At 39.5% G+C, this 14,721-nt stretch overlaps 1 protein-coding gene across 1 annotated transcript in view; it reads right to left on the bottom strand.

Annotated features, from left to right (window-relative positions):
• ACOT12 (acyl-CoA thioesterase 12) overlaps positions 1-14,721 on the bottom strand; it is a 76,437-nt gene that overhangs the window by 45,843 nt on the left and 15,873 nt on the right. Inside the window, exons 3-5 of the mRNA XM_021007747.1 lie at positions 13,077-13,137; positions 8,792-8,893; positions 4,518-4,653 (exon numbers count right to left, since the gene is read on the bottom strand). Of these exons, the coding sequence (XP_020863406.1) occupies positions 4,518-4,653; positions 8,792-8,893; positions 13,077-13,137 (299 nt within the window). The remainder of the gene's footprint in view (positions 1-4,517; positions 4,654-8,791; positions 8,894-13,076; positions 13,138-14,721) is intronic.

Raw genomic sequence — 14,721 nt, 5'->3', positions numbered from 1 at the left:
AAGAGGAAAGTATCTACATGTGCAAAAATGTTTATAGCAGCCCTTTTCTTGGTGGCAAAATATTAGAAACTGAGCGGATGCTCATCACTTGGGGAATGGCTAAATAAGCTGTGGTATATGAATGTAATGGAATACTATTGTGCAATAAGAAATGATGAATAGGCTGATTTCAGAAAAATTTGGAAAGACTTGTACGAACTGATGCAAAGTGAAATGAGCAGAACCAGGAAAACAGTGTACACAGAATCAACAACATTGTGTGATGATCAACTCTGTGATGATCCACTCTTTTCAGCACCACAATGATCTAAGACAAGTACAAAGGACTCACAAAGGAAAATGTGATCCGCATCCAGATAAAGAACTGATGAGCTCTGAATGCAGATAGAAGCACGATTTTTTCACTTTTTCACAGTTTTTTTTCCTTTTGATCTGTTTTTTCTTTTACAACTGGGACTAATATGGAAGTATGTTTTACATGATAGCACATGTATAACCTATATCAAATGGACTGTCATTTTAGGAAGAGAGGAGAGGAAGCAGGGAGAAAAATTTGGAACTCAAAATTTTGTAAAAATGCATGCAAAAAATTGTCTTGACATGGAATTAGGAAAAAAATAAAATACTGTTTTTTAGAAAAAGATTCAACAGTGTGAGGAACTGCAGCGTATTGGGGCTAGCTGGCTTCATGGTAGTGATAGGGTTAATGCATGGCTCCTTTGTCTAAGTCATCACTGCCTATTCAGTTTTTGGACTAATGCTAATTGTTAGAAAATGTTTCTGTACATTGTGCTGAAATCTGCCTCTGGGAAGAACTGCTCCTAGTTTGATCCTCCAAAACCAAGCAGAACAGGCCTAATACCACTTCCACCCCTTAACTATCTGAAGATGACAATCCTGTTACTCCCAAGTGTCACTCAGTCAGTCTATAACAGGCACTATTAAGTTCCTATTATGTGTCAGGCACCATGTTAAGCAGCAGGGATACAAAGAAAGGTAAGATCATCTCTGCTTTTGAGGAGCTCACAATCTAATGGGGAGAAACAAAATGCAAACAACTATGTACAAATAAGCTTAGTAAAAGTTAAATTGGAAATAATCAACAAAGGCAAGGTACTAGAATTTAGGGAGTTTGGGAATGGCTTCCTGTGGAAAGTGGGAATCTAGCTTGGGCTTGAAGAAAGCCAAAGAAGCCACAAGGTACAGGTGAAGTTGCCAGTCTTTTTGCTACTCTGGTCACTTGCCCTGGGACTTGCCCAAGATTTTCAATGTATTTGCTAAGACTTCACTTTTAGAACTGAGCACAATTCTCTAGATATGGTTTGACTGGAACGGAATTCAGCAGTACTATGAGCTCCCTCCTTGGGGTCTCTATGTCTCTCTTAATACAGCCTAAGATTGTATTGGCCTTCTTGGCTAGCATGCTATGCTGTTGACAAATATTGAACTTCCAGTCTGCTAAAACTCCCAAATCACTTTCTGTCATCTGTCTAGACACATTTCCTCCATCCTGTATTGTGAAGCTAATATTTTGAGCCCAAGAATAAGACTTTATATTTATTCCAATTAAATGTAATTTTATTAGAACTGGCCCATAATCTAGCTTGGTTGGATGCTGTATCTGTTGTCCTTCTCAATTTTGTGCCATCTGCACATTTGCTAGACATTCCACCTTGCCTTTGATAGAGTCTAAGCCATGAATAAAAATATTGAATACCTCAGGGACAGTTCATTAGATACTTCCCTCCAAATTAATGCTGACTGTTGTTCAGTGGTTTCAGTTATGTCCAACTTTTCATGACCCCATTTGGGGTTTTCTTGGAAGAGATACTGGAGTGGTTTGCCATTTCCTTCTGTAGATGATTTTACAGATGAGGAAACTGAGGGAAACAGGGTTAAGTGACTTGCCCAGGGTCATACAGCTAGTATGTGTCTTAAGCCAGATTTGCACTCAGGTCTTCCTGACTCCATGCCCATGCTTCACTGCACCACTTAGCTGCCTTAACACTGACTTCTCTTTGGGAAAAATAAACCAAAACAAAACACTCACTAGTCTTTGTGTCTGGTCATTCAAACAGTTCTGAACCTGTTTAACCACACTATCATTTAGTTTATGTCTCTCCATTTCATTCACAAAAATGTCGTGAAGGACTTTATGGTTTGTATAATGCTTTTCTGAAAGCCAGGTGTTCCTTGTCTGCATTCCCCTGATGAGTCTCCTGATGATAACCCTGTAAAAAATGGAAATGCATCCAGTCTAGCACGATTTTTCTTGAAGAAGTCAGGCTGGTTCTTAGTGATCACTATTTCCCCCTCTGAATGTTCAAACAATCTCTTCAATAATATAAGCTAGAATTTTGTCAGGGATTGAAGTCAAATTCATTAGCCTATATAATCATTTGTATACAACTTGTATTTTGAAAAACAAGATATTTTCCCACCTGTTCTGGGAAGCCTCTCCCATTCTCTATAATTTCACAAATCTCACTGATGATTAATTAGTAATTACATTCACTAGTTCTTTTGGCACACTGGAATCTGGTTTACGTACTTGAATTCACTGAGGGCAACTAAGTACTCTCTTACCAATTGGTATCTTTTGTCTCAACATCCTGTAACCTATTTTTCCTCTCTGTTCCCCAATCCAAAGATCATTCTCCTTCCTTGAGAAAACAAAAGCAAAATAAAGAGCAGAGTAGTTGGGCTTCTGGTGTTTGTTATCTTCATCATGACCACCTGGAAGACTGGTTATATCCTGTCTTTGGTCTGGAAAAGCTTTTTTGGTTGTGGCTTTGCTTGGCATTTGTTTTTCATTGCAAGCCTCAGCTCATTTTGGGCTTCAATACTCCTGACACTATTCTTACAGGACTTACTTTCATATTGATCCATAGTCTCTAGCCCTTGCTTCCAAATTCTACACAATTTTTTAAACCAAATTGTTCGTTAGTTCCCTAGCAATCTATATCAGTCTCTTTAGGCAACTGCTCCCTTCTCTTCACCTCAATTGTCTTCATATTTTCTGTCATTTTTGAGAGATTCAACTTCCCCTAAGGAATTTTAGACCATAGAATACGTATCCTTCTCTGAACACTTGGAAATCTATTCTCTCCCAATCTAGAGTCTCTGTTCACTTCCCAACTTAGCCCTTCTCTTTTGAAACCCTTCTCTCCCACTTTCAGCAGTGATACTCTGGAGTGCACCATTGGTATTCTTAATGACTCCAATTTCTAGTCAAGGACTCCATAATCCCCAGAAGCTGGAGAAGGAAATGGCAAACCACTCTAGTATCTTCATCAAGAGAACCCCAAATGGGGTCATGAAGAGTTATACATGACTGAAATAACTGAACAAAACAAAATATCCTCAGAAATACTGTCTAAATTCCTTCTGGGACATAACAGCACCTAGAGCTGGATGGAGGAAGCTGATGGGGCAGAAAAAGTGTGATCCTTCCTGGACTCTAGGCATTGTCAATCATTCCAGGTCTGCAAATGGAATGAAAAGTACATTCTGGAGAGTCCTATGGAGGAAGCTGGGGCTTAACATAGGTACAATAAGAGATTAGAATTGTAAAACTGGAAAAAGAAAGATAATTGGCGTACTGCACCCAAAGCATGCTTAAGATGGTGCCTTCTTTATGAGCCATATGGACTGGGCCCGGATTTGACAGAGATCCCAAACAGATGAGCAAATGAGCTTCACTTAAATGGAAAATCCAGCTCTGCCTGTAGCTAGGGAGTATTCTCTAGAGCACGGGCGGGGAGCCTGTGGCCTTGAGGCCACTTGTGGTCCTCTAGGTCCTCAGTTGCGGCCCTTTGACTGAATCCAAACTTCACAGAACAAATCCCCTTCATGAGAGGATTTGTTCTGTAAAACCTGGACTCAGTCAAAAAGCTGCATCCTAGGATCTAGAAGGCCACAGGTTCCCTACCCCTGAGTCTAGACCAGTGCTTCTTAAACTGTGGGTCATGATCCCATATGGGAAAATTTGGCAACAGTAAGAGTCCTGAAAGCGCAATGACCAAAAATTAATTAAAAATCAAACACGTAATGAATCCAAGGTGTTTCTGGCAGTGTTTGCTGGTGTTAGATCTCACAACTTCACTGCAGCCTTGCTTCTGAACACACAGCATGCATACTTTGTGCCATGCACACCCTCAGGCAACGTGACGCCAATAAACAGCTGCCATAATGAAAAGGGGTCAAAAGTGGAAAACGTTTAAGAAGCCCTGCTCTAGACCAGAGGTGTCAAACTCAAATAAAAACAGAGGCTACTAAGCTGTACATAAGGATCCCTGCTTGCCACATATTGATCTAGTTTTAAAATGTAATGTTATCTATATTTTTTGTATTTTTATTTGTTTTTTTAAGCATTTCTCAATTACGTTTCAATCTGGTTCAGGCTGCACTAGGAGTGCTGAATTACAACATGGAGTGAACATGCATGGGCTCCTGAAACACAGTCCTCTTCATTTAGTAGCCATTCAATCGGGGTGTCTATGAGAAGCCTCACTAACCATCAAACTTGCTGCTGTCCCTCATCAGGCTTTGGAAGGTGTCCTCCTGCTGGAGTCTGACTTTTCTTCTCTCCCAAGCCAGATCATGCTCCACTTGATCTTGCTCTGTCAGGAGGGTCACCGGCTTTAAACGAACCTACAAAATCAAAAGGGGTAGCCTCAATCACTTTGCTAAATGGTTTAGCTGCACATAATTTCAAACACAATATTTGGAGCACTTTTCAAAATATGTTTCTCTGGTAGGAAGAAAAGATGCCAATTTAATTGCCTTAGGCTAAAAATAGTTTTATTTTCTATTTTCAAATGGCTTATTAAATCTGTGTCGATTTTTAAATGAAAGGAGGGAATGGGAAAAAGGGAAGGGAAAGACCTCCCATCTCTTACCTCTCTTCACTTGCATAGGCTTGTCCTGCATGCTCTCTCTCCTCAACTCTGCCTCTTAGCATTCCTACTTCCCTTAGAAGCTCTGCTCAAGGGCTGCTGTATTCCAGAAGAGACCTGTTCTGATCCTTCTAGCTGCTCATGCCGGCTCCCTCCTCCCCCCAAAAATGTATTTTGTATTTATTTTCCTGTGTATACTTCCCACCCCCCTATCCAGTAGAACATATGCTCCATGAGGGAAGGCATTATTTTCAGTTCTGCTTTTGTAGTTCACATTTATATAGTGCTTAATGAGTCACTTTTTTTTGTCTTCTGAAGTTCAATCTATCAAAACTTCTCAAGTAAGGCTCCACATAACAAACTCTTGGTTTTTGTTTTTGTTTTTGTTTTTGTTTTGGGTGAGGCAATCAGGGTTAAGTGACTTGCCCAGGGTCACACAGCTAGTACGTGTCAAGTGTCTGAGGTCACATTTGAACTCAGGTCCTCCTGACTCCAAGGCCAGAGCTCTATCCACTGTGCCACCTAGCTGCCCCCACATAACAAGCTCCTGACAAAATTTTGTTATGAAAAGTTTTTCAGATGAAATCAAATTAAACTCAACATGCATTTTATTAAGCCCTAACTACATGTTAGGTATTGTGCTAAGCACCAGGAATAAAGTACTGGATTTGGAGTCAGGAAGATAGGGAACTTACTTATACTTACTTACCCGTGTGACTCTGGGCAAGTCATTTGACTTCCCTCATTCTCAGTTTATTTTTCTGTAAAATGGGGATTTTGTAGATAACCAGCAACAATATTAGTAACATCCCCCTTAGGGTTATTGTTAGGATTAAATGACACAATATATGTATTTTCGAAGCCTTAAGTGCCATATTCAAGTGAGCCTACAGAGATAAAAGCGAACATGTCTCCTTCCTTCAAGCAGCTTACGTTTTGCTTTAGGGAAATAACATACACATGGATAAATAAATACAAACAATTCTGGGGGAGGAATCTCATGGAAAATATGGTACTGGAGCTCATCTCTGGTTTCTTCATCTATGCAGATGTAAATCATTTGAAAACACTAAATAAACTATTATTAGCAAAAGACATTTAAATTGGGAATTTTCCTTTTTTTTACTGCCAGAAATAGTTTTCAAAATATAATTACTATTCTGATTTTTAAAAAGATTTCAGGGAATTGGAATGTCTTAGAAGTAGGTGCTGAGCTGTAAATTAATGTATAAATGCATCAGTGGGATGACAAATCTTCCTAATGGAGTACATCATGTTTGGATGGCATAAAATAAGTACATCCAGAGTAGAACCGTCATGGTCAAAATATTCCTATTTTTTATTATGCGAACAAAAATAATGACTGTGTTGTACTGCCTCACACATAGTAGGCACTTAATAAAGGCTTGTCAGTGATTTAAAAAAATTGTTAAGTGCTACCTGACTTTTGTGACATCTGGCCATTTGATGGGTGTACGGTTATAGTGCCATGCTCCCCAGCTTAAAGGCTTGCCTAACTGAACTGGGGCCTAGTTAATCATTGCCAATTTTATCCAGAACCACACCTACAGAAAACAGTAACTGCTCTGAGTAATGAAGGGCTCTAAGTTCAAATCAGGCCGTTGATCTTTCACTTACAATCTCAATGTCTTGTGAATGAGTTGGAATTTAAGTGCTTTAAGGTACGGAGCCAGCTAAACCAAAGAATTATGGTGACACCCCAAGTGACCAGGCTTCTAAGAGGACGTTTTCAAAAGCAATTTTTTGGGGTTCAGTCTGGATGGGATTTAAGCATTCCAATTTAACACACTCCCATTGGGAAGCAAAGGGAAGAGGTTGAGGGCGGGTGAGGCTGCTTCTCTTTGGATGCTGGGTACAGGGGTGGGGTGTCTGGACACTACTTCTTGTATTCAGAAAGAGGGTGGGCCATGCTTCAACCCCTGCCCCACCCACTTCCTGCCATATAGTTCCTAGGCAAAGGGGACTTTAAATTCAGAGATGTTCTCTGATATATTCAGGATTTAAACATAAAACAAAACTCAGTCAAAAAAACTGATAATTCCATCCTCAAGTGAATTCCAATGAACGTGAATGAGCTGGCAAGCTAAATCAGATGCCACTAGGGCATCTGGACAATTCCATCAACTCCGTATATATCTAATACGTCCCTAGTTATTGACATATCTCCCTCATTAGGCTATAAATTTTTTTTGATGGCAGATTATGCAAATTGAGGGAAGAGACTGTGTTTTTGCCTTTCTTTGTATATCCAGTGTTTAGCACTGCACTTGGCACACAGTAGGTGCTTAATAAATGCTTATTGATGGACAGACTCAGCTTTGCTTTAATACTGGCTGGCAGATATGAGTTAATATTTGTAAAATGCTTAGGCATAGTGCCTTGTATATAGTAGGCACCGAACAAATCCTTGTTCCCTTCCCCTTTCTCCCCAGTAGCTGGTATTGTTATGGCACTTTAAGGTTTGCTGAGTGGTCCATACACATACAAGTATGTGTGTGTGTGTGTGTGTGTGTGTGTGTGTGTGTGTATACCCATATGTGTATATATATACATATATGTATATGTATATATACACATATATGTATATATATACATATACGTATATGTGTATATATACATATATGTACATGTATATATACATATATGTATATGTATATATATACATGTACATATATGTATGTATATATATACATATACATATATGTATGCATAACTTCATTTGCTATTTATAGCAACCCCTTGAGGTAGGTACTACAGATATGATTATCCCCATTTTATAGTTGAGGGAACTGATCACATGGTTTACCCAAAGTCACAAAAGTAGTAAGTACCAGAGCTGGATTTGGGCCCAGGTGTTCTGAATTCAAAGGCCAGGCGGGCTCTTTTGCTAGCTCTGAAAATTCTGAATGGTGCCCTGCTATGATTGACATTTGCCTGACCTGTTTCAGGTAATGCATCAGAAAGGAAAAGCAATATGATTGAGGCCCTGCTGTAGTCACTGGCCAGCACCATAAAGATTGTTCCTTCTCGCATTTCCATATTTAAAGAGATTGACAGAGAGGCAGACAGAAGACAAGGTTCAAAGAAGAAAAGGTAAATCATAGGGCCCCAAGGATAAGACAGAAGAAAAAGTACCAGGGAACTTCAAAGAGAGGTAGGAAAAAGGGGAATTTTACGGGGTAAGATTTAAATATGAAATAGAAAAAAATTAACATTTTTAAAAGGAAACATTTAAGTGGCTTTGCCATATGGCTATATCCCACCTGACCATAAAAATGGAAAGCCAGGGAAGTAGAAATTTGTATCCACAGCAGCCGAAAGACGAGACTCCCTCCTGAGCAGCATGGTGCCAGCAGCCCGGCTCTCCTGCTGTGAAGGCACATTAGGCCCATGTGCTTCTTTTATGGGAATATTTACCGCACATGCCTAGGAGCTTATTTTTAAACTTCAGCAACTCAGCAACTTGGACTGTTTTTTTTTTTCTTAAGGTATCAAAAATGATTGGACCATAACATGAAACTGCTTACTAAATTGCTCTTACTTTTAAAAAAAAAGAGTCAGTTTTGAGTTACAGAGCCATGAGAAATGACCAAACCAGTAAGCAATATTTTTGAAGGCCTTCTATGACCTTCAGATCCTTAAAATACAAGGCTTTTTTTTCTGCCTCTTTTTCTGCCACAAATTGCCAAGTGCTATTTTGCTGTCTGGCTAAAGAGATCCTACTGGCTAAGTAGGAATAACTTCCAAGAAAAATTGACAAATAATAAAGCTACATATCTTAGTAGAAATGTTGATAGAATAATAATGCCAATTCAGTTTGTGAATATATCTTTGAGTTACATACCAGATTTTTCTTGGGTGAGATAATTTACCTTTTCTTCTCCAACTGGTTTAGCTACAAATGTAGAAAATGCCACACTAATGAGTTTCTGAATTCGGGTAAATGTGTCTTGTACTATGACTTTAATGCCAATCTAAAATGAAAAGAAAGAGAACTTTAGTGCCTATCAATCAATCAGTTAACATTTATTAAGCACCAGCTATATTCAGTATTAGACTGAAGCATTCAAAAAACAAACCAGCTATTCTTCTCAGCTTTGTTTTCTAAAATGTCCTATAGCATAGTTCACTCCAACAGATGCACCAAGTTATTTCTCTAAATCACCTGTGAGCTGCTTGTCTTGTTTTAGTTTGTAAGGCACTGGAAGCAGAAGGGCAAGACATTTCCCAGGGAGCTATGATATATAAAATGAAGGATTCATTCTTCCTGGGTCTGAAGGATGTAGAAACTTAGCCCCTCAGGCATAAACTGGACAAAGGTGAGGGCAGAAACGTGAAATGCCTGGATTCTAGTTAATAAGAACCGCCCTCTTTGCAACTCTGGATGCCCAACCTTACATGCCTGCAGAATTGTGGGAGAACTGAGATCACCGTTCAGTGAATGTACATTTTCATTAGCTACAAATGATGGATGTTCATTTTTGTGTCATCATCATCATCATATACAAAACCAATCAGCAATCTAGTCTTCCTTTCAAGTCATCGGACTCATTTATACTAATTATGCTCTAAAACCTTTGATTAACCAAAATCCAACTAACCAGAACCCCAATCAATCATAAATCTATGTAATGTTGAAATCCTCTGTCTTTCATCCACCAAGTAAAAGAAATATATGCACAGAGAGTAGAGGAACTCCCTCTTCTTTCATGGGTTTCTTTTTTTTGGGGGGGGTTGGGTTTTTTTGTTTTTGGTTAGGCAATGGGGTTAAGTGACTTGCCCAGGGTCACACAGCTAGTAAGTGTTATGCGTCTGAGGCCGCATTTGAACTCAGGTCTTCCTGAATCCAGGGCCGGTGCTCTATCCACTGTGCCACCTAGCTGCCTCTATGGGTTTCTTACAAAGCAGCAGGGCCTCATTCTCTGTCTCTGTCTCCTTTAGTTTAACTTGAACCTGCTCGGCTTTCCTTATGCAGACCAGAAGCCCTTGAGTCTCTGAAAAGCAAAGCAATTACTCAAAGGGTATTTCTGTGACCTTAGGGGGTTTAGTTCTACCGGACATTGCAGCTACAGTATTCTATGGAGCATTCAAAACTTCTGATGGCTCTTTTTAAAATACCCCACAAACCATAATAAGTACCTCCTATGTGCAAGACACTGTACTTGGCACTGGAGACACAGAGAGAAAAAAAATGAAACTGTTCCTACCCATAGAGATATAAAAACTTGAAGGATTAGTACCTGAGCTGAGCCTTAGAGGAAGATAAGACTTCTAGAGGAAGAATACAGTAGATAGTTGAACTAGATGCTTATTTGCTTGAGATTGTAAATGAGGGAAAGTGAGTCCAAAAGTGATGGACTAAGAGAACAGGGAAGGATGGGTAGACTTGATGACACATGAAGAACAAAAAACAGGTCTTGGAAAAATAATGAAAAGGGAGAAATGGAAGGGTAGGAGATTACGATAAGAGGAGGGAATTTCCTAGTCCGAGATCACAAAGGCGACAAAATCATGCAAGATGGTGACACCTCACAGATGATCCCTACATATCGATAGCTGAGCTAGATAGAAGATGTAGGTCATGGTGGTGGATAAGTTTGTTGAATTGGGAAGCCAACAGGGGCAATCTCACTCAAGAAGATATAAAGCATATATTGAAGTTCCCAAGTTTTAGGGTAGGGACTGAAATATAAAGAAAAACTAAGCTAGGCACTAAAGACCTGAGTTCAAATCTGACATCAGAAACCTACTACCTGTGTGACACTGGGCAAGTCACTTAACTTGTGTCTACGTCAGAGTCCTCAACTGTAAAAATGGGGATACTAATAGCACTTATCTCCAGGGTTGTTATTAGGATCAAATGAGGTTATATTTATAAAGTGCTGAGCAGAGTGACTGCATATAGTAAGTACTTAATAAATATTTGTTTCCTTGAGAAAGAAAGGAGAGTGATCTGACTGGTGGATTATGCAGCGCTTCTTGAACTATGGGCTATAACCCCATAAGGGGTTTCAAAAAATTTGGCAACAGTAAGAGTTTCTGAATGCACAACGACCAAAAATTAATTAAAAATCAAATGCATGATGAATCCGAGGTGTCTCTGGCATTGCTTGCCTGTGTTGCATCGAACAACTTCACTTCAGCCTTGGTTCTGAACACAAAACATGCGCACTTGGCACTGCACATGCCCTCAAGCCAGGCAATGCCAATGGAAGCTGCCAAAACACAAAAAGGGGTCACAAGTAGAAAAACTTTAAGAAGCCCTGGATTACAGCAACAAGGATCTGAATCAGGTGTTGGAAGAGAAGTTATAGAGTGATAGCAGTAGAGTGAGGATCTGGAAGTGGCCTCAGGTAACAACCTTGAGCTTACAAAGGATGAAAGCCAAGCTATTAACAACCACTCGGAATGAAAAGAAAATAACATTAACAGAAATTTATCTAAAAACAAAAACAGGCAGGGCAAGCTGGCACAAGCCTGTAATCTCTGTTACTGGGGGATGGGTGTTGAAGCTAATGGATTTTTTGAGTTCAGGAATGCTGAGTGACAGGATGGCTAAAGCTGATCCACGAGTCTGCACCACGTCCAGCACCAATTTTGTAAGGAACACAGGGTCACCAGGATATCTAAGAAGAGCAAACCAAACCAGGTCAGGTCGGAAATGGGCCTGGTTAAAGTTCTCATGCTCTCATGCTCAATAGTGGGATCAGGCCTGTGAGTGGCTGATGAACTTCCAGTCTGGGTGATATAGGGACACTCAGTCTCAAAAAAATCTCATCAATGAAGTTTAAAAACAAAAACCTAGGGGTGTTGGGAAATAGATGAAGGTCCCTACTTCCCTGACTTTCCTATCAAAAGGCTAACTAATTAATAAGGTCAATTGACACATGAATACAGATTGATGGTAACAATGGAAACTGGGTAAGAGGGCACAGCCGGATCAATGCAAATCCACCACAACCTGGATCTAACTATTCCTCAACTGGTTCCTACAAGGTTTATGGGCTCAAAGGCTGCCCAAAATATCACAAATAATCTATGTCAGCATGCCCAGGATAGAGAGGCATTGCCCAATAGAAGATAGAGAATTGATCGTGGAGTTAGGAAGATGGGAAGTCAAGTCACTCTCCTGACATATACTAGCTGTATGACACTGAGCAAGTTATGTAACTTCTCAAAATCTCAAGCAATTCTCTATGACCATAAATTGCAGAACCATCGTCAATCTATCTTTATTAGCGGAAGTAGTTCCCTACACCAAGGAAATAAGTTAAAAACAAAGAAATATCATTCAACTAGGGCTATTTTAAAGAGTTGTTAGAAGCTTTGAATGCTCCATACAATACCTTAGCTGCAATGTCCAGTAAAACCCAACCCCTTAAGGTCGCGGAAATACCCTTTGAATAGTTACTTTGCTTTTCAGAGATTTAAGGGCTTCCGGTCTGCATAAGGAAAGTGAGAAAGGGGAGGGAGAGCAGGCTCAAGTTAAACTAAAGGAGACAGAGAATGAGACCCCCCTGTTTTGTAGGAAGCCCAAGAAAGAAGGGGGAGTCCCTCTACCCTCTGTGCATGTATTTCTTTTATTTCTTGGCATATGAAAGACAGATGATTTCAATATAAAATAGAGATAATTTGGTCCCTTAGTGTCTGTGAATTTGCCCATCAGTGAAGGTTTATCTTCTGGGTTTTCCAAGCACTAGTATCAGATATATTTTAGTAAAGATATGATCCCATTAACTCTTCTTCAGGAATATGAAAGGGACCTGTGAAGAGTGAGACAACAGAACTTTTAAAAAATGTAAATAGTGTTTTATTTTCCCCAATTACATGGAAAGACAGTTTTCAACATTCTTTTTTTTATAAGATTTTGAGTTCTAAATTCTTCTACTCTCCTCCCCTGCCCCCTCCCCAAGACAGCAAGCAATCTGATATAGGTTATACATGTGCAATCACATTAAACATATTTCTATATTAATCATGTCGTGAAAGAAGAAATAGAAAAAAAGGGGAAAAAACTGGGGAAAAAAGCCAAAGAAAGTGGAAATAATATGCTTTGATATGCATCCAGACTCCATCAGTTCTTTCTCTGGATGTGGATAGCATTTTCTATCATGAGTCCTTTGGAATTGCCTTGGATCAGATAATAGAACTTCTTACCTCCATGCTGGTGTTGAATGCTCTGATGACTTTAGCCTTGATATTGATGATCTGTCCAACCCTAATGAGGAAGAGTCAAACTTCAATTGTCTAGGCATGGTTAATGTCAGTTCTGAAGTTCATACACATTCAGCAAAAAGTTAGTGGGCTACAAAGTAGTTCCATCTTGAATGGGGAGATCCTGATGACAATGTCTGTGCATGATAAATTAAGGACTACAGCAAAAGAAAAAAAAGCCCTAATTCCACCATACATGCCCCTGCCCCAACCCCAAGCATCCTAAGCCATCTACTTCAAAATACCACCTTAGCCTCAGGAGGAAGGCTGTGGAGAACTACTGAGTAGAAAATTAGCTCAGAAAAATCTATTGTGTTTTGATTATTTGCTAGTTGACTTACTTGAGTCTGGTTTGTGTTATTGTTGCTTTTTCCTTCATTCTAGAAGAGGACCAGTGGCACCACTCCTAGACATATTGACTCAGGCCTGAAATGGATTTAAGTGAGGCAGGGCTATGCAAAGACATCAGCCTCACTCTTTCCCTCTAGAGTCATCAAAGTCCAGTGGCAAGACAAAAGTCAAGAGATTGGTGATAGCTGGGGATGCAATGGATGACCTTGGCCTTTATAAGTTGAGGTCTTTCTTAGGTCTCAGTTTGTCTCAATTTTTTCGTTTATGCAATAAGAGTTAATTGAATTTAGTTCAACAAGCAATTATTTAGCACCTACTGTGTCCAGGCACAGTGCTAAGCACTAGGGATAAATAAACAAATTCAACACATTTTATTCTGTTATGGTGAAACGAAATTTAAAAAAACCCCTATAGAAAGTCTTTTTCTCTTTCACATCTCTCCCTTTATTTTTTCCTTTTTCTCCCTCACTGTCTCCTGCCATGTATCTCTCTATCTCAGTTTGTACCATCAACCTCTGACCTTAATTGACTAAACCACGTATTCCTGAGGACCTGTCAGAAAAAACTAGGGCAGAGGAGAAGAGCTAGGGCAGGACAGGGTTGAGCTGATTAGGGAGGGGAAAGAGAGACACACAGAGAGAGAGAGAGAGGTTACACTCTCACAGGCAAATGAGAATAAGGTAACAGGATTTAATTTAAAAACAAAATTACAAAAATAAATCCTGGGATGAATATATATTTGTTTAGCATTTCAAGGATATGTAATTTCTTCAATATGATTGCTCTTTCCACAAAAAGAGATTGCAGCCCTTCTTTTAGTAAATTATCTTCATGAGTTTCTATGGCTAATAATTTATCACCTGTGACTAAATTAGTCATGAACTTCTTCAGAATTACCTTGACTGATCATTCAATGACAGAAATATAGTATATCATTGGGTATATCCTTGAAGCCTTTCTATCTTGGTAAGACCTGCCAGAGTTCATGCTCTCTTAGAATAATCTTTAATAAGTCAAGGTCATATCCATACCAGGTCATATCCACGTCTCTTCTTTAATGTTATTTCCATCGATAAACCGACATCAATTTCTGGTGTAGAAACATTAGTCATTACCAGGGACTCTGGTGGCAAGCATTTTCCTTGCTGGGTCTTCAGTAACTGTGGCTGTGGCCCCTGCAGGAGCAGTCACCAGGCTTCATCTCTGCAGGGCTTGTTTGCCAAGAGGGTGGCTGAGG

Source organism: Phascolarctos cinereus, unplaced genomic scaffold (assembly GCF_003287225.1).
Source record: "Phascolarctos cinereus isolate Bilbo 61053 unplaced genomic scaffold, phaCin_HiC Scaffold_4;HRSCAF=312, whole genome shotgun sequence".
In the NCBI taxonomy this organism is placed as follows: domain Eukaryota; kingdom Metazoa; phylum Chordata; class Mammalia; order Diprotodontia; family Phascolarctidae; genus Phascolarctos; species Phascolarctos cinereus.
Note: the sequence above shows the minus strand (reverse complement) of the source record. Positions and strands in the feature narration are given on the sequence as shown.